A 22,084-nucleotide genomic window follows, 5' to 3' on the forward strand; every position below is an offset into this window, starting at 1 on the left:
GGCCTGTTTATGTCACCGAGTCTGTTAGCAGCAGAAGATACAGGGATCATGTTCAGATGTGCTGCCAACACCATGTATTGTCCCAGTCTGTGGTATCAACCACCGACGCACTGAGAACTGCAGTTTCACCGACCCTGTTTGAGTTTAGTTTCTCTATGGATGAAGCCTCAGTGTGACGAAACTTAAGTTTAGGTCAAGGACATTTCTTGAATCAAAGTGCGGAGTAAGAATTTTGTATCATGGCTAATGTGTTTCTGTCAAAGGTTTCTTGAATGATGTCAAACTGAAATAGACATGTTGTATCTTCAGTGGGAAGTGGGCATTGTGTTCATGTGTGATTGCCCTGTTCTCATCTCAACAGATATAAGTGTGTTAATATTGATGCCAGCATGGCTTGGCAGATACTCAATTGTCCTGCGTTTCAGTATTGACTGACCCACAAACACATCAGATTCATATTGTTGTTATTGTGTTGTCATGACAACCATAAAGTAAACAAAGGCAAACAATCCCCTTAGTTGTAAGCAGTTAAAATGAATGAATAAATAATTGAAAATTAATCCTTACAGTTGGTGAAATGTTGTGTTGTGGTGTTGATTGGGGTCATTCAACTTATTCATCTACACATGGTTGTGAATATCAGCTGTACAAGGAGAGGTTCATCATGAAGAAATATTTCTCTGTCTTCTTTTGGTTGTGTATTGGTCCACGTACACATTGTACCGCTATGTGTAATGGGACACATACGTAATAGTCATTTTACCTCCATGTGTAACAGAGCTTTGTGGTACATGTCAGTTGTTTGTATTGCTGTAGATAGCCTGTATTAGTTTTCCACTCAGATGTTTACAAACAGTTCTTGATCTGACACGTTCTGAAAAAGTTATGATCACTCCATTATTGAACTTGAGATGAGTTCCAGGTTTGCAGGTTGTTGTGTTTGGATGGCCGTCATGTATCAGGGAGGAAGAGCTGACCGGGAGTAATCATTACTCAAGAGTATATCAAGCGTAATGCAGACATTATTACTGGGGGGAATAGTGTTTCCGTGGTAATGTATTCCACTCATGTGATTCAACCCTGACCCCAAGGATTTGAATTGTTAAGTAAGACTTTTGACCTCTGTGTCCTGCAGAGCAGCTTAGGAATGTTGACTGTGATAGAGTTTAAGTGTTGAGCATCTCAGATTCTATGCTCACATGCTTTGATCCAATGATGTGAAACTGTACCCTAATCAGAACATAATCAGTATATCATGGGGGTGGGGCGGGGTAGCCTAGGGCTTAATGTGTTCGCTAGTCACACCGAAGAACCAGGTTCAATTCCCACATGGGCACAGTGTGTGAAGCCCATTTCTGGTGTCCGCCGCCATGATATCACTGAAATAATGCTTAAAGTGCTCGCTCACTCACTCACTCACTCACTCACTCACTCACTCACTCACTCACTCACTCACTCACTCAGGTTTTTTCAGGTAAATTTTTTTATCTACCTTTGTGTTTGTTTGCGATGGATGCCAATGACTGTACACCTTTCTTCTAGCGATTCATAAACACATCCTTCTTATGTAGTGAGAATCTAACAGTATACAGCAGGGATATCCTGACTGTGGATATTTATTTCAGAAAATCGGAAAACAATCTTCAAGTAGGAGGAAGAATTTTTAAAATGTATTTTTACTGTTTTGAATGTTTGAAAAAGGTTGGATCTGGATTGGATCGATGAGATAAATAATGCTAGAAAAGCCAAAGTGCATGGGCAGTTTTTTGTATGTGTTCATTACTGGCTACAGTCTGCAAAACACCAGACCATTAACACTACTGGAAGAGAATAACTCTATACAGAAGCACCTAAAACCCCAATATACTCTGAAGCCAAACAATGGTCTAATGCTTGACCTGTGTTGTCTGCCTGTTTCATCCTCACCAAGGAGAACACAACATATTGTGACAGATATAAATCCTAGGCCCGACTGTTGACCGTATCTGTACAGCCACTCCATGTCGATCACGATCAATAAATCTTTGAGGTCAACTGACATGGCTTTGATCAAATCAATCGTGATCTCCCCTGCCTGACCCACCCAGTAGCTACGTCACAGGGTAGTACATTTATAGGTGTGGTACAGATATCTGGTAATGGTGGATGAACAGCTTCACCTAGTACCATGTGACACCACTTAGTAACATGTGGCTCTGTCATGTCTATTGAAGCTGGATTAGAACTGATCCCACGTAATGTTTGTGACAGGTGACAATAAATGTGAGTTGTGATTAACTGCCGATATACTCTGGCTGAAGGGGTACAGATGTGTACCCTAGGACGATTCCATTCTGCACTGTCATTTTCTTGATCGGAACTGTCCTACTGTTGTATTAGATGTATTTGATTGCGTTATATAAGGAATGACCATACACAGTAATAAATATTTCATGGTGCACACTACCACTCCCTGTCAGTTGTACGGGAACAACTACATGCGGTTTCGGTTTTGGATTGAGGAATATGGACTCGTCCCCTGTGTGTGGGTTCAAATCCTAGAATCAATTCCAATCAACAGTGCTAGAGTTTGTACTATGCTGCAAAAGTGTAATCCAAAATATGATATATGTTACATTTTGCCTCTTTCTAAAAGACATACCGTAATCTATTCAAAACAATTACATGAACTATAGACTATGAACAATGGTCTGATAGATCAGTAGAGTTCTACAAATATACAAAGTATCTGAGGTGAAATCTGAGTATTACTCAGCTTCAAAAGATTACTGAGGAAATGATTGCTTTAGTTTCATATCACTGAGAGCTTGTAGCCCAGTTGTCGCAGCCCTTACCATTGCCTTAAACCTGGAATTGTGGGTTTGATTCCTATGTCTGCATAGCTATGTTTCTTGGTTTGTGTGCACCATACTCTGGCTTTATCCAAAGTGGGTAATGTCCTAGACGTGCGTCTCTTGGGGCTTTCGTCACACATCAGATTGATACATTGTGATACAGTTGTTCAAGAGGAGTTTCAGACCAAGCTCCCTCACATAACACTAAGCACTTAACATTGTTGGTTTACTGACTTGGTGACTGAATTAAGTGCTGCTTCCTGACGTTGTATAAGGAACTGACCCTCCCTCGCAGTTTGACACAGATGTACTTCCTGTATCTGTTAGCGCTGTCAGATTCTGCATGTCAGGAGTTAGGGGAAGATACAGGGTAATGGGTTTCGTTGTTCGACTGAACACTTTGGTTAGGTGTTAATACCAACCCACTGTACACCACTGTACCACATGACACACCAACCCACTGTACACCACTGCACAACATGACACACAAACCCACTGTACACCACTGTACCACATGACACACAAACCCACTGTACACCACTGTACCACATGACACACCAACCCACTGTACACCACTGCACATGACACACAAACCCACTGTACACCACTGTACCACATGACACACAAACCCACTGTATACCACTGTACCACATGACACACAAACCCACTGTACACCACTGCACCACATGACACACAAACCCACTGTACACCACTGTACCACATGACACACCAACCCACTGTACACCACTGCACCACATGACACACAAACCCACTGTACACCACTGTACCACATGACACACAAACCCACTGTACACCACTGTACCACATGACACACCAACCCACTGTACACCACTGTACCACATGACACACAAACCCACTGTACACCACTGTACCACATGACACACCAACCCACTGTACACCACTGCACCACATGACACACAAACCCACTGTACACCACTGCCCCACATGACACACAAACCCACTGTACACCACTGTACCACATGACACACCAACCCACTGTACACCACTGTACCACATGACACACAAACCCACTGTACACCACTGTACCACATGACACATCACACCACTGTACACCACCACATGACCACATGACATAAACCCACTGTACACCACTGTACCACATGACACACCAACCCACTGTACACCACTGTCCCACATAACACACAAACCCACTGTACACCACTGTACCACATGACACATCACACCACTGTACACCACTGCACCACATGACACACAAACCCACTGTACACCACTGTACCACATGACACACCAACCCACTGTACACCACTGCCCCACATAACACACAAACCCACTGTACACCACTGTACCACATGACACACAAACCCACTGTACACCACTGTACCACATGACACACCAACCCACTGTACACTACTGTACCACATGACACATCACACCACTGTACACCACTGTACCACATGACACACCAACCCACTGTACACCACTGCCCCACATAACACACAAACACACTGTACACCACTGTACCACATGACACACCAACCCACTGTACACCACTGTACCACATGACACACCAACCCACTGTACACCACTGTACCACATGACACACCAACCCACTGTACACCACTGTACCACATGACACACCAACCCACTGTACACTACTGTACCACATGACACATCACACCACTGTACACACTGTACCACATGACACACCAACCCACTGTACACCACTGCCCCACATGACACACAAACCCACTGTACACCACTGCACCACATTACACATCACACCACTGTACCACATGACACATCAAACCACTATACCGCATGACACATCACACCATTGTACCACATGACACACCACACAACTGTACAACACTGTACCACATGACACACCAACCCACTGTACACTACTGTACCACATGACACATCACACCACTGTACCACATGACACATCACACCACTGTACACCACTGTACCACATGACACACCAACCCACTGTACACCACTGTACACTACTGTACCACATGACACATCACACCACTGTACACCACTGTACCACATGACACACCAACCCACTGTACACTACTGTACCACATGACACATCACACCACTGTACCACATGACACATCACACCACTGTACCACATGACACATCACACCACTGTACACTACTGTACCACATGACACATCACACCACTGTACAACACTGTACCACACACACTGTACCACATGACACATCACACCACTGTACCACATGACACACCACACCACTGTACAACACTGTACCACATGACACACCACACCACTGTACAACACTGTACAACACTGTACCACATGACACACCACACCACTGTACAACACTGTACCACATGACACACCACACCACTGTACAACACTATACCACATGACACACCACACCACTGTACAACACTGTACCACATGCCACACCACACCACTGTACTGTACAACACTGTACCACATGCCACACCACAACACTGTACAACACTGTACCACATGGCACACCACACCACTGTACGACACTGTACCACATGACACATCACACCACTGTACCACATGACACATCACACCACTGTACCACATGACACATCACACCACTGTACCACATGACACATCACACCACTGTACCACATGACACACCACACCACTGTACAACATGACACATCAAACCACTATACCGCATGACACATCACACCATTGTACCACATGACACACCACACAACTGTACAACACTGTACCACATGACACACCACACCACTGTACCACATGACACGTCACATCACTGTACGACACTGTACCACATGACACACCACTGTACAACATGACACACCACACCACTGTACCACATGACACGTCACACCACTGTACGACACTGCACCACATGACACATCACACCACTGTACAACATGACACATCACACCACTGTACCGCATGACACACCACACCACTGTACAACACTGTACCACATGACACATCACACCACTGTACCACATGACACACCACACCACACATATGATACTTTTTTATAACATCCATCCCCTCCCACCCATCCAACTGTAGTATGATGATATCAGCTAATCTGATACTATACTAGATCACCTGTTGCCTGAGTTACTTGCTGTTGAGCCACAGCTTGAAGTTGAGCATTATGTCCTGCACGTGTCCCACAGCTGAGACAGTGACATGATCCCTGTGGTCAGGTGACCACTACTCAGGCTCCTCACTGACAGACAGGTGCTCTTTTAGGGTTTGAAAAGGCCACGAGTCCATTAGGCTGAAACCAGACTTAATCTTGACTGGTTGTGTTCTCCTACGATTGATCGATCATGATTATTGATCGTTTCCTGTTCGATGAGCCTGTGAGTGAATCAGTGTATACTATTATGATCACCAATATTCCAGCGATATCACGGACAGGGAAATGATTGAATCTGTACAATGGTGTGGCCGGTCATGAGCAGTGATCCAGCCTTTGAACACGGTATGGATGGTCAGGTGGTCTAAGGTGTGACTTGTATCTGTTAGAAACACCAGATACATGTACCTATTTTGGGGGTTGAGTCTGGGTTCACCAGGATTATGTAGTCCACATGCAAGGTCTGCATCAGGCTTTCCTACAGGAACTCTCTGTGACATAACGGGAAGACTTTCAATGCAGTGTTGAAACAGCTCAATCAATCCATCCTGTTTCATATATGCACAGTGACACAGGAAGACACACAATGTCAACTTCCATTTCTTCATTGAGATAGAGTTGTACAGTGTTAACTTCCGTCCCCTCACAGATAGTTGTACAGTGTTAACTTCCATCCCCTCACAGATACTTGTACAGTGTTAACTTTCATCCCCTCACAGATAATTGTACAGTGTTAACTTCCATCCCCTCACAGATAGTTTTACAGTGTTAACTTCCATCCCCTCACAGATAGTTGTACAGTGTTAACTTCCATCCCCTCACAGATAGTTGTACAGTGTTAACTTCCATCCCCTCACAGATATTTATACAGTGTTAACTTCCATCCCCTCACAGATAGTTGTACAGTGTTAACTTCCATCCCCTCACAGATAGTTGTACAGTGTTAACTTCCATCCCCTCACAGATAGTTGTACAGTGTTAACTTCCATTCCCTCACAGATAGTTATACAATGTTAACTTCCATCCCCTCACACATAGTTGTACAGTGTTAACTTCCATCCCCTCACAGATAGTTATACAGTGTTAACTTCCATCCCCTCACAGATAGTTGTACAGTGTTAACTTCCATCCCCTCACAGATAGTTGTACAGTGTTAACTTCCATCCCCTCACAAATAATTGTACAGTGTTAACTTCCATCCCCTCACAGATAGTTGTACAGTGTTAACTTCCATCCCCTTACAGATAGTTATACAATGTTAACTTCCATCCCCTCACAGATATGGAGTTATGTTATGCAATGTTATGAAAGTAGATCTATAATGCACATGACCTGTGACATTGAAGACACAACTTTTCACTCAAACATCAAAAGTTAAGAGCCCAATTACTCTGACAATCACTGAACATCCCATTTCCTGCTTTATCCTTTTATCCTGTGATGCTGGGATGTAAGGCAATGTCTGTCATTCGCTGTATAGCAATTAACGGCAGATAATGATTTTTTGAGTCTTCAATCTTTTGTACAAACACTGCAAGCAGCTCAATGTGTGGTGGCTGGTGTTTAGACAACATTTAGGAAATAGATTTGAGCCAGAATGGAGGTTTATGTTATGAGAGGATTAATGGAACATGTCTGACATCAGCATGTACATCTTACCTGTTGTGTTTGTTCATCACTTCGATGTCATACCTGTGTGTTCTGGAAATTCAGTATATATGTTATACATGTGGCTGACTAGTCACGCTTTCATTGCTGTTTCTTCTCTTGTTGGTAGAAAAGTTATCAAATCCATGTTTATTTTATGTCAAGGTCTGTATTTAAACTCACCTACGTGAGTGAGAGATTGGCAACCTAGGGTTTTGTTTATAAAAAAATCAACTCAAACTTCATGTTTTTTCAGCAACCTGTGACATTTTGTGATTGAAATGAATTTGATGAAGTGTAGAGGTTTTGTTGTGTGAATTATAGGCAGACAAAGAGGCTGTACAAGCTGACCTTGTATCCTGTGTTCTCCAAGGGGAAGGAGTAGAGCTTAGGAGGAAGTGTTCCACTGTAATCCAGCCTGTAGAACAGCCAAGGAATGTCCGTATTGATTGCTCTGGGAAGCATGTGCTTAAAGCGAAGCCAATATTGGAAGTAGCCAAATATTACCAAAGTCTACAGAGAGATGACTAGATGTTGCTAAATGCACCGATATAGTGTTCCAGACACACCCTGTCTTAAAGGTAGCTATTTAGTGTTCCAGATACACCCTGCCTTAAAGAACAGATTTAGTCTTCCAGACACACCCTGTCTTAAAGTACAGATTTAGTGTTCCAGACACACCCTGTCTTAAAGTAGAGATATAGTGTTCCAGACACACCCTGTCTTAAAGTAGAGATTTAGTGTTCCAGACACACCCTGTCTTAAAGTAGAGATTTAGTGTTCCAGACACACCCTGTCTTAAAGTAGAGATTTAGTGTTCCAGACACACCCTGTCTTAAAGTAGAGATTTAGTGTTCCAGACACACCCTGTCTTAAAGTAGAGATATAGTGTTCCAGACACACCCTGTGTTAAAGTAGAGATTTAGTGTTCCAGACACACCCTGTGTTAAAGTAGAGATTTAGTGTTCCAGACACACCCTGTCTAAAAGTAGAGATTTAGTGTTCCAGACACACCCTGTCTTAAAGTAGAGATTTAGTGTTCCAGACACACAGTACCCTGTCTTCAAGTAGAGATTTAGTGTTCCAGACACACCCAGCCTTAAAGTAGAGATTAGTGTTCCAGACACACCCAGTCTTAAAGTAGAGCTTTAGTGTTCCAGACACACCCAGTCTGAAAGTAGAGATTAGTGTTCCAGACACACCCTGTCTTAAAGTAGAGATTTAGTGTTCCAGACACACCCAGTCTTAAAGTACAGATTTAGTGTTCCAGACTCACCCTGTGTTAAAGTAGAGATTTAGTGTTCCAGACTCACCCTGTCTTAAAGTACAGATTTAGTGTTCCAGACACACCCTGTCTTAAAGTACAGATTTAGTGTTCCAGACACACCCAGTCTGAAAGTAGAGATTAGTGTTCCAGACACACCCTGTCTTAAAGTAGAGATTTAGTGTTCCAGACACACCCAGTCTTAAAGTACAGATTTAGTGTTCCAGACTCACCCTGTCTTAAAGTAGAGATTTAGTGTTCCAGACTCACCCTGTCTTAAAGTACAGATTTAGTGTTCCAGACACACCCTGTCTTAAAGTACAGATTTAGTGTTCCAGACACACCCTGTCTTAAAGTACAGATTTAGTGTTCCAGACACACACTGTCTTAAAGGTACAGATTTAGTGTTCCAGACACACCCTGTCTTAAAGTAGAGATTTAGTGTTCCAGACACACCCTGTCTTAAAGTAGAGATTGAGTGTTCCAGACACACCCAGTCTTAAAGTACAGATTTAGTGTTCCAGACACACCCTGTCTTAAAGTTGAGATTTAGTGTTCCAGACACACCCTGTCTTAAAGTAGAGATTTAGTGTTCCAGACACACCCAGTCTTAAAGTAGAGATTTAGTGCTCCAGACACACCCCCTGTGTTAAAGTAGAGATTTAGTGTTCCAGACACACCCTGTCTTAAAGTAGAGATTTAGTGTTCCAGACACACCCTGTCTTAAAGTAGAGATTTAGTGTTCCAGACACACCCTGTCTTAAAGTAGAGATTTAGTGTTCCAGACACACCCTGTCATAAAGTAGAGATATAGTGTTCCAGACACACCCAGCCTTAAAGTAGAGATTTAGTGTTCCACACACTAGTGGTGGTCCGATTAATTGAAATAATCAAAGATTGGTTGCAATGACTAAACGACCAAGCAATCAATAATGTTTTCTCATAATCGAACACAAACAATTTTGGCACACTTGTTTGCATTAACAACATTTTTCACTAGGTTGGTTTTGTCTGTTACATTTCATACGTACTACAAGCTCGTTCCTTGTCATGATTGAAATAATCTTAAAGATTCCACGAAATTTATGTTCCTAACATACTAGTCCTCCTTTAAAGATGTGAAATTTGTAAATGCATTTTGTGCAATTTGCAAAAAACACAGAAGTACATGTTTTTTCTATATTATTTTGTGCATTAATAAACATAACCAGGAAAATTTGATAGATCTCGCTAACCAATTTTTTTCGATGATTGATCGGTTGTAACCGCCTGCCGCCACTGCCTGCCACAACTGATGCTGAACTGATGATGGTGAAGTGGCGAGACTCCTATAGATTTTATGTCACCCCGAGTGACCGGTGCAGCAATCATGAGGCTGTCTGATGATGACTGGAGTCTACAGTGGCAATAGATAGCTTGCTGATCCTCAATTGGTTTCGATTTCCAGGTATACTCTGGAATTGAAATGAATCTGATTTGTCCACTTGTCTGAATCATGGCAAGAGACATACTTCAACTTACAGGCCATTCACTGACTGTAGGTTTAAATCCCAGATTCACCACAATTCTCATTCTCGGTTTGTCTACACTATTATACCTACACTTGCATTTTCACGAACATCGTGAACTACTTAAATTGACTTTATTTGGGGATTGCCCCACTTTAAGGAATTGTCACTTACCTCACAGTCATTGTCTATATGGTGCCATTGACCTTCAACGTTGGTGAATTCAGTGATGTCATTGAAAAAAAGTGCTTTCCTAATTCCTCCTCAGCGTTTTCAATTCGATCAGTGATACAATTGTGTGTTTTCATTTCCTTAATCTCATGTCAGGATTTATTCAGATGAATAATGAAATTGTTATAGTCGAGTCTGAATGAGGTACTATCATCAGTCCAGGTATCTTCTAATTGCTGTGTTGGTGCAGAGTAATAACATGCTCTGACCGCCTCCCGTGGTGTAGTGGTTAGAGCGTCCGCCCGGAGAGCAGAAGGTCGCGGGTTCGATCCCCGACCGCGTCATACCAAAAGATGTTAAAATGTGGTACTTGTTGGTCCCTGCCTGGCGCTCGGCATTAATGGGTACAACAAGGACTGGTCAGCTCGGAGTCAGTATAATGTGTCTGAGTGGGGTATTCATGCTTCGCTGTGGCGTGGTATCTCAGTGGGCTAGCACTATAAAACCAGCTTCAGTCTTGGCTTGTACAAGCAGCCGCACCTACACATACACAGGCATGCACCTCATCATATGAGCGACATATTCTCAAGTACGACGTTAAACCCAATTTCATGCATGTCGTGGTGATTGGTCCAATATGTTAATGGTGCAAGATCCATAGTCACAGAGTGTCTGCCGGCACCTGATAATCTATGGACATGGAAATAAAAGTTCAAATTTGATTGTTAAGTAGGGTTCTATTATATGAAAGAGATTTGATTGATCAGTAATGGAAGGGAAATGTCAAGGATGTCGGTGTCAAGTCATTGGTAATGTTTATCGCAGCTTTTCGCAAGTTAGAACATTCCTAAAGCTCATGAAGTCATGTGAACAAAATCAATATGGCTGCTTTTGACATCTACCTGCTGTAGCCTCTCCTTTAGCAGTGCCAGGGTTTACTGAAATGTGAAAAGGGATAAGTAGCCATGCAGGCCTTTTTCTGTTGATATGTGGGTCATCGGTTTGTTTTTTGTATCTTCAGTTTATGTGTCTACAGTGTCATCCAGGTTACATATGACAAACATTCTGGTTACAGTTGACCAACCCCCTGTTACATCTGTCCAACACTCAGGTTACAGCTGACCAACACTCAGGTTACAGCTGACCAACATTCTGGTATCATCTGACCAATGCTCAGGTTACATCTGACCGACACTCAGGTTACATCTGACTGACACTCAGGTCACATCTGACCAATGCTCAGGTTACATCTGACCGACACTCAGGTTATATCTGACCAATGCTCGGGTTACAGCTGACCGACACTCAGGTTACATCTGACCAACACTCAGGTTACATCTGACAAATGCTCAGGTTACATCTGACCGACACTCAGGTTAGATCTGACTGACACTCAGGTTACAGCTGACAAACAGCAAGGTTACAGCTGACCGACTCTCAGGTTACAGCTGACCAACACTCAGGTTACGTCTGACCAACACTCAGGTTACATCTGACCAGAGCTAATGTTACAGCTGACCGAAAGTCAGAACATGTGAAGCCCATGTGAAGTTCTAGTTACATCTGACTGACACTCAGGTTACATCTGACTGACCGATGCTTGGGTTACAGCTGACCGACACTCAGGTTACAGCTGACTGACACTCAGGTTACATCTGACCAATGCTCAGGTTACAGCTGACCGACTCTCAGGTTACATCTGATCGACACTCAGGTTACATCTGATCGACACTCAGGTTACATCTGACTGACTCTCAGGTTACATCTGACTAACGCTCAGGTTACAGCTGACTGACACTCAGGTTACAGCTGACCAACAGCCAGGTTACATCTGTCTGACACTGGGGTTATAGCTGACCAACAGCCAGGTTACATCTGACTGACACTCAGGTTACATCTGACCGACACTCAGGTTACAGCTGACCAACAGCCAGGTTACATCTGACTGACACTCAGGTTACATCTGACCGACACTCAGGTTACATCTGACTAACGCTCAGGTTACATCTGACTGACATTCAGGTTACAGCTGACCAACAGCCAGGTTACATCTGACCGACACTCAGGTTACATCTGACTAACGCTCAGGTTACAGCTGACCAACAGCCAGGTTACATCTGACCAACAGCCAGGTTACATCTGACTGATGCTCAGGTTACATCTGACCAACACTCAGGTTACAGCTGACCAACAGCAAGGTTACATCTGACTGACACTCAGGTTACATCTGTCTGACACTGGGGTTATAGCTGACCAACAGCCAGGTTACATCTGACTGACACTCAGGTTACATCTGTCTGACACTGGGGTTATAGCTGACCAACAGCCAGGTTACATCTGACTGACACTCAGGTTACAGCTGACCAACAGCCAGGTTACATCTGACTGACACTGGGGTAAATTACTCGTCTAACCATGAGACCTAACTACAACACAGAATACACAGTTTCATGGTGAAATCCTCATCCCAGAGAGCAAAGTATTATTTTGAAAAGTTGAAGAAGCATTTTAAAAAATAAGTTCAGATAAAAGATGTGACAAATGTATTGTCATTGTCCCCCACCACAACGCTGGAACGGTGGACTATGTTTTCAGCAGTGTCCGTACGTACATCCCAATTCTTGTTAACGCAATATCTCATGAACTGTTGTACCCAATGTCTTCATTGGGGGATTATGCAGACACTAGTCGATTTTGGTGACCTTGACCTCATTTTCAAGGTCACCACGACACTTTGACCACTTTTCAAACTTATGTAAAAGCGATGTCTCATAAAACATTGCACCCAATGTCTTCAGTTATGTCGACAGCCTACATTGGGTGATTATGCAGACACCAGTCATTTCAGACATCTTGTATGTGACCAAAAACTATAAAGTAGTAAATATGTTATAAATATTTCATTCTTCTTTGGTGGCGTGGGGGACAATGCCATTTTAGTGGCAAACACTTGTTCATTATTGGCTTAATTTGCAGGTGGCTAACATAACTCTCAGCTCTCAGCCAGTCTCTCATTTTTGGGCTGCTAGGTGGGAACACCTTACTTGTGACCCTGATTGAAAAATAATCAACTCTTTTTTGCAGACAAACTTTGTTATCTTAATCAGTAGGATTTGTTTGGTGTAAATCAGGTTAGATCAACTATTTCTATATGGTATTTTAGTCTACTGTGGTGTTGAGAGTAAAAATTGAATGTGACAGAGAGCATGTGGGTGAAACTCAAGGAGGACCAGCCAGTATCCAGTGGAGTCATTGGGGGGACTAGCCGATCTAGTCATTGGGAGACCATCCAATCTAGTCTTTGTGGGACTAGCCAATCTGGTCTTTACCATGTAGTTCAGTGTAGAGGGGGGGATTCACCCAGACTACCTGCATCACCGTCGACTTTCTTTTCACTTCAAGTTGACACATCATGGTTACGGCTCACTCACTCACTCACTCACTCACTCACACACACACCACTCACTCACTCACTCACTCACTCACTCACTCACTCACTCACTCACTCACTCACTCACTCACTCACTCACTCACGGCACAGTTCCTGCTTTCAACACACTTTGCACTGACACTCAGGAATTGTTCTAATAACATCAAACAGTGATCAATATAGGAGAATGCCCATGTTATTTTCCTGCAGTGAATTATTCATTGTCTGCAGAAGCTAAACTTGTTACTGAACATAACAGTGTATGCACTGACTGCAGATTTCTTGCTTTAAAACAAGAAATCGGAAATAAGTCTTCATCAGTGGTAACTGGTAACACACAGGATACTATCGCTGTCGGTGGTGTCTTGTATATATGGGCAACAGGCAGTAGGCTTTGACACGAGGTCAGATGGTCTTGTTAGCGTTTGAAGTATCTCCTGGGGCGGTGGGTACCCTGGTGCTTAAAGCATTTGCTCGTCACGTCGAAGCCCCGGGTTCGATTCCCCAACTCACTCACTGAGCATCTCCTATTGGGTTTCTGTAACCATAGTGTAATATCATAATGTGCAATGTCATAATGTTCAATAGGCTCAATTGTTAGTTAAATATGTGTAAGTATAACCAGGGTAGTTTGTATATTGTAACATGAGACAACCCACTCTTAGATTACATGTTAAAGTCCTCCGTTGGAAGAAATGTTGAAGCCTCTTCTGTTATGCCTGGCAAGGCCGTCTGATAGAGCTCATAAAAGTATATAGATTGTGTGTGCTTGTGTGTGTACTATGAATAATTTATTGTTGATAAAATCGATTGTAATATGCTATTGTGTTTGCATGGATGGCTTCAGGGAATTTGACAACTGAACATTGACGCCTTGTTTATCATAAAGCAAAACTCTGGAGGTTAAGTAGGTGCTTAAAGACACCTCTGGGAAACAACTCCGGGATATGATCTGGTGTAATAGCAGGGTCAAACAGGACAAATTAGGGCTTAAACCATCAGCTGTACATTGAGGTCTCAAACAGGAGAAATGAGATGGTTTAAACAGCTGTGATATAGAGGGACTGACAGGAGAAATGAGAGGGTTTAAACAGCTGTGATATAGAGGGACTGACAGGAGAAATGAGAGGGTTCAAACAGCTGTGATATAGAGGGAATGACAGGAGAAGTGAGAGGGTTCAAACATCTGTGATATAGAGGAACTGACAGGAGAAATGAGAGGGTTCAAACAGCTGTGATATAGAGGGAATGACAGGAGAAGTGAGAGGGTTCAAACATCTGTGATATAGAGGAACTGACAGGAGAAGTGAGGGTTCAAACATCTGTGATATAGAGGGAATGACAGGAGAAATGAGAGGGTTCAAACAGCTGTGATATAGAGGGAATGACAGGAGAAGTGAGAGGGTTCAAACATATGTGATATAGAGGGAATGACAGGAGAAGTGAGAGGGTTCAAACATCTGTGATATAGAGGGAATGACAGGAGAAATGAGAGGGTTCAAACATCTGTGATATAGAGGGAATGACAGGAGAAATGAGAGGGTTCAAACAGCTGTGATATAGAGGGAATGACAGAAGTGAGAGGGTTCAAACAGCTGTGATATAGAGGGAATGACAGGAGAAATGAGAGGGTTCAAACAGCTGTGATATAGAGGGAATGACAGAAGTGAGAGGGTTCAAACAGCTGTGATATAGAGGGAATGACAGGAGAAATGAGAGGGTTCAAACAGCTGTGATATAGAGGGAATGACAGGAGAAGTGACAATTACACAGACCCTTCTTACATAATAAAACAGACCACACTGATAGACATGGACAATTTTTGCATGCACAGGAAATACACTTTTTATTTAAATATTGGCTACATTGCGGCTTAAACAAAACAAATTTTCAAGTGTGGCAAATATTGAAAGCTGGGCTTGTATTAAGTTGTAACCATCAGGCCCCCAAGGGGAAGATTTCTGGCTGGGATACTCACGGGTTGTGAGGAGGGAACTGCCACAAAGCAGACGTCCAAATATTGGCCTGGTTCTGTGTTTGTACCCACTGTGAGTAGTCACACCTTCATGTTGAAGGGATAACGTTTGTATGATGTGGACGTGACGTCACTGCCTCTTGTCCGTGAGCTGTTAAACAAGAGGGTTTGTTATATTCAAATTTGTTGCATTTGAATATAAAATATTTGTGAGAAATGTTTAAAGATACTTTTACTCTCTCTATAGAAAAATCTGACCATAGCGTCATTGATCTGTTAACTCTCCCTCTTTCCTTCTCTCTATCCCTCCTCCCCCTTTCTTTTCTTCTCTTACTCATCTCTCCCTCCTCTTTCTTCCTTCCTCCCCCCTCTCTCTTTCTCTCTCTCTCACACACACATTCCTGATGAATATCAGAGGGTTACAGATCAGAGTTGGGTTTTTTTCAACACAGCCCTTGAACCTGTTTGATGGCTTCTTCTCTGTAGTAATTACCGAGTGAAATATTCATTGGTAATTTTCTGTAGTAATTCTCCCCTCTCCAAACACTGTTGGTCTTTAACAAAAATTGGGTTAGTCTGTGCACATGGTCAATCGCCATGGTTACGTCTCGCATGGGCTTCTTTGTGGATCCAGGTTGGTGTGAACCCAGAGACAAGGCACTTTAAACTGACAAATTAAAATTGATGTGTAAAATTGGTAATTCTTTTACCAGTGTTGTTTTCATCCTGCATGCAGGACAGAACCTGCAGGGTGCTCCACGGAAATGGAATGGAAATGGAATCCTGAGCTCAATAAAGATTTTGTTTCCTATCTGACTTGTATACAATTGATGTATACAGGCGTGATTGACGTCATATTAAGGCTACGCTTTTTTATTATATTGTTTGATTCTGCTGATTCTGCAAAAAAAATAGAAAGACAAATTCTTGAGCCCATTGTTTCATACCCCTAAATACAAACTCATATGTTCACTGAAACAACTTGATCTACAGGTAGTGAAATTCGACAAGTGTTTGTCTTCTTGTTTATGCCGCACTTACCTCTTTTCTTTGCCTGGACATGATCAAGTCTGGGCCAGACAATCACCTGATTGATGTTACCAGCATTGTCTCACATTGACGGAACCAAGACTTGCTATGAACCAAGTTACCAGGACTTTCATTAATTCTCCTCTGTAGTTGTCTTAAGAACAATTCTTTAGAGAAATCCCTGACTTTTTGCTCGTGTTTTTCTGGTGATTGGAATGGCAATTGTTTCTTTGTGTTGTTTCATGTTTATTTCATGCCTCAGCATAAAGGATGTAACAGAATAAAGAAGTATAAAACATCCCCTCTCTTGACATAACTTGATGTTACTAGGTTGTAGATAAGACAATACAGTGCTCCCTCTGGAGACAAAGTGGGAGATATATGACTGTCCTCCTGGACGATCACATCCCCAATCAATACATTGTAGGCAACAGGCACAGAGAGATGTCTGAGTGTACCTGATAAATGGATGATCTATGTGTTCAGCAGCTAAGGACCATCTGGAAGCTGGCTGGCTGGCTCCTCAATATCCTGTTCCGTCAAACACGCCGGCTTCTTTTTATTAGATGTTATTTAGTGACTCTTACTGGGTCTTCTACTTGGCAATCAAACCTGGCAACAGTTCCTTATGGACTGCCACGTTTACCATTAGATGGCAACTCTGTAGCTAATTACTTTTGTGGACTATTGAAATACAAATTAATATTTTACAAGGACTGTCAAAGACTTACAAACCAAAGGAACTTTCCCATGACTTCTGTGTTGTATAGGAGGTTGACAGTAGATAATGAGGCCTTGGAAGAAGTGAAGACAGGGCTGATAAGACTGAGTGCAAGGTTATAAGCTGCCTTATGAACCGATTTATTGATAAAATATATTTCATTTATGACACTGAAACCACAGAGCATGACCTATTTATAATTCAAAGTAAAACCTGAAGTTTCACTTGAACTAGGGCAGTGGGGTAGCCTAGTCGTGAAAGCATGTGCTCGTCATTCTGAAGACCCGGGTTCGATTAACCCCATAGGTGAACATACAAAACCTTGCCACCTATATATTAAAGGTACGAGTACAATGTGTGAAGCCCATTTCTGGTGTCCCCTGCCTTGACATATTCCACCATGGAATATTGCTAAAGGTTGGCATAAAAATAAACTCACTCAATTCACTTGATGCAAACAGGTCTTATTTGAACATACAAAACCTTGCCACCTGTATATTAAAGGTTACATCTGGTCCTTGACACAAGCACATGATCAAAGGTGTTAAGTGGCGGTGGGGTAGCCTAGTGGTTAAAGCATTCACTCGTCACGCCAAAGATCCGGGTTCGATTCCACACATTGGTACAATGTGTGAAGCCCATTTCTGGTGTCCCTCCGCTAAAAGTGGCGTAAAACTAAACTCACTCACTCACACTTGATTATTTAGTGTCTTCTGACATTAACTGACAAACAAGTTCACTTTGTTGATGATGTTTAATGGGATGCTTTGTGTTGCAGCTTCATCATGCATTTGAGGACCTGGATGTGATGAAGAACTATGACGGGATGGTGCTGCTGCTGGAGGACGACTACTACGTCACGGAGGACGTCCTCACCATCCTGCAGATGATGCAGAACCTCGCCAACAAGTACGTAGACGCAGAAGCATATCTCACATGGGCTGCAGGGTGTCGGGTCACATGGGCTGTAGGATGTCAGGTCAAATGGGCTGCAGGGTGTCAGATCAAATGGGCTGCAGGGTGTCAGGTCACATGTGCTGTAGCATGTTGGGTCACATGGGCTGCAGGCTGTCAGGTCACATGGGCTTCAGGGTGTTGGGTCACATGGGCTGCAGGGTGTCAGGTCACATGGGCTTCAGGGTGTTGGGTCACATGGGCTGCAGGGTGTTGGGTCACATGGGCTGTAGCATGTCAGGTCACATGGGCTGAAGGGTTGCAGTTCAGGGATACATGAAGTTGGTTTGATGAGAAGCAGTTTCAAACAGTGCACTCTTCTTATCAAGTTAGTAGTATTGTTCTTTGCAACAAAGGCTCCTCTTGCCAGGGAGTAGCGCAGATCTGTCCCATAGTTGTAATCTGAATATTCAATTGTCTGGCAGCCACTTCCACTGCTGTGCGAGACAGGTGGAATTAAAGACATAAGTGCTGTTATCAAGGTCCTGGCATTTCCTATCATTTGGTCATTTTCTTTCTATCATTTTGAAAGTAAATTAGCTGTAGTCTGCCTTGTCTGTATAAATCAATCTATCAGTGTTGTCCAGCTGTTGCTTGTCGTTACTTCCTCCTGGGAGGAGGCGTGTATTCATTACTGCAGCTACATCTGTGATATAGATATCCTGTGTTTTCAGTTACAACTCGCTTACTCGTACATTTCGCTTTTTAAACAAAACAGCATGAGATTTCAAATATTGAAATATTTCAAATTAATTTTACCTGTCACCTGGCTCTACATGTAGACTCAGTATATTATCTCCACTCAACCATGGCTGAATAGTACAAACTCTTTGGTGTCAGTAAATGTGTTGAGTGAAGCAGGACTGGTCGAGTCAAGTATCATGTGTCAGTTGGTGATCTGAATTACACAATTACATTACATGTCATAACTATTGTAGGCCTGGTATTGCATCCCATTAGTCACATCAAACATGGCATGACATTAGGTATGAAATCACATTAAATATACTATGACATTAGTAATAAAAACACATTACACATGGCATGACATTAGATATGACATCACATTAAACATGGTATGACATTAGATGTGAAATCACATTAAACATGGCATGATATTAGATATGACATCACATTAAACATGGTATGGCATTAGATGTGAAATCACATTAAACATGGCATGATATCAGTTATGAAATCATACATCAAATATGGCATGACATTAGATATGACATCACATTAAACATGGCATGATATTAGATATGAAATCACATCAAATATGGCATGATATTAGATATGACATCACATCAAATATGGCATGATATTAGATATGACATCACATCAAATATGGCATGATATTAGATATGAAATCACATCAAATATGGCATGATATTAGATATGACATCACATTAAACATGGCATGATATTAGATATTACATCACATAAAACATGGCATGATATTAGATATGAAATCACACATCAGATATGGCATGACATTAGATATGACATCAAATTTAACTTGGCATGATATTAGATATGACATCACATTAAACATGGCATGATATTAGATATGAAATCACATCAAATATGGCATGATATTAGATATGACATCACATCAAATATGGCATGATATTAGATATGAAATCACATTAAACATGGCATGATATTAGATATGACATCACATTAAAACATGGCATGATATTAGATATGAAATCACATTAAATATGGCATGATATTAGATATGACATCACACATTAAACATGGCATGATATTAGATATGACATCACATTAAACATGGCATGATATTAGATATGACATCACATTAAACATGGCATGATATTAGTTATGACATCACATAAAACATGGCATGATATTCGTTATGAAATCACACATCAGATATGGCATGACATTAGATATGACATCACATTAAACATGGCATGACATTAGATGTGAAATCACATTAAACATGGCATGATATTAGTTATGAAATCACACATCAGATATGGCATGACATTAGATATGACATCAAATTAAACATGGCATGATATTAGATATTACATCACATTAAACACGGCATGATATTAGATATGACATCACATAAAACATGGCATGATATTAGTTATGAAATCACACATCAGATATGGCATGACATTAGATATGACATCACATTAAACATGGCATGATATTAGTTATGACATCACATAAAACATGGCATGATATTAGTTATGAAATCACACATCAGATATGGCATGACATTAGATATGACATCACATTAAACATGGCATGATATTAGTTATGGAATCATACATCAAGTATGGCATGACATTAGATATGACATCACATTAAACATGGCATGATATTAGTTATGAAATCACACATCAGATATGGCATGACATTAGATATGACATCAAATTAAACATGGCATGATATTAGATATGACATCAAATTAAACATGGCATGATATTAGATATGAAATCACATCAAATATGGCATGATATTAGATATGACATCACATCAAATATGGCATGATATTAGATATGAAATCACATCAAATATGGCATGATATTAGATATGACATCACATTAAACATGGCATGATATTAGATATGACATCACATAAAACATGGCATGATATTAGATATGAAATCACACATCAGATATGGCATGACATTAGATATGACATCAAATTTAACTTGGCATGATATTAGATATGACATCACATTAAACATGGCATGACATTAGATATGACATCAAATTTAACTTGGCATGATATTAGATATGAAATCACATCAAATATGGCATGATATTAGATATGACATCACATTAAACATGGCATGATATTAGATATTACATCACATTAAACATGGCATGATATTAGATATGAAATCACACATCAGATATGGCATGACATTAGATATGACATCACATCAAATATGGCATGATATTAGATATGAAATCACATCAAATATGGCATGATATTAGATATGACATCACATTAAACATGGCATGATATTAGATATTACATCACATAAAACATGGCATGATATTAGATATGAAATCACACATCAGATGGCATGACATTAGATATGACATCACATCAAATATGGCATGATATTAGATATGAAATCACATCAAATATGGCATGATATTAGATATGACATCACATTAAACATGGCATGATATTAGATATTACATCACATAAAACATGGCATGATATTAGATATGAAATCACACATCAGATATGGCATGACATTAGATATTACATCACATAAAACATGGCATGATATTAGATATGAAATCACACATCAGATATGGCATGACATTAGATATGACATCACATCAAATATGGCATGATATTAGATATGAAATCACATCAAATATGGCATGATATTAGATATGACA

The 22,084-nt window shown here is 41.3% G+C and overlaps 1 protein-coding gene and 1 long non-coding RNA gene across 7 annotated transcripts in view; both read left to right on the forward strand.

Moving 5' to 3' along the window:
- LOC124288454 (alpha-1,6-mannosyl-glycoprotein 2-beta-N-acetylglucosaminyltransferase-like) overlaps positions 1-22,084 on the forward strand; it is a 97,618-nt gene that overhangs the window by 68,942 nt on the left and 6,592 nt on the right. For all 6 annotated transcript variants that reach the window (XM_046724969.1, XM_046724975.1, XM_046724970.1 and 3 more), the window contains exon 5: positions 18,508-18,638. In XM_046724969.1, the coding sequence (XP_046580925.1) occupies positions 18,508-18,638 (131 nt within the window). The remainder of the gene's footprint in view (positions 1-18,507; positions 18,639-22,084) is intronic.
- Positions 1,261-18,491, forward strand: LOC124288456. Its single transcript, XR_006901459.1, has 3 exons — positions 1,261-1,396; positions 14,389-14,391; positions 18,395-18,491. It is a non-coding gene; the product is annotated as an uncharacterized LOC124288456 (long non-coding RNA).

Source organism: Haliotis rubra, unplaced genomic scaffold (genome assembly GCF_003918875.1).
Source record: "Haliotis rubra isolate DU_JTF1 unplaced genomic scaffold, ASM391887v1 Scf418, whole genome shotgun sequence".
NCBI classification, from domain to species: Eukaryota; Metazoa; Mollusca; class Gastropoda; order Lepetellida; family Haliotidae; genus Haliotis; species Haliotis rubra.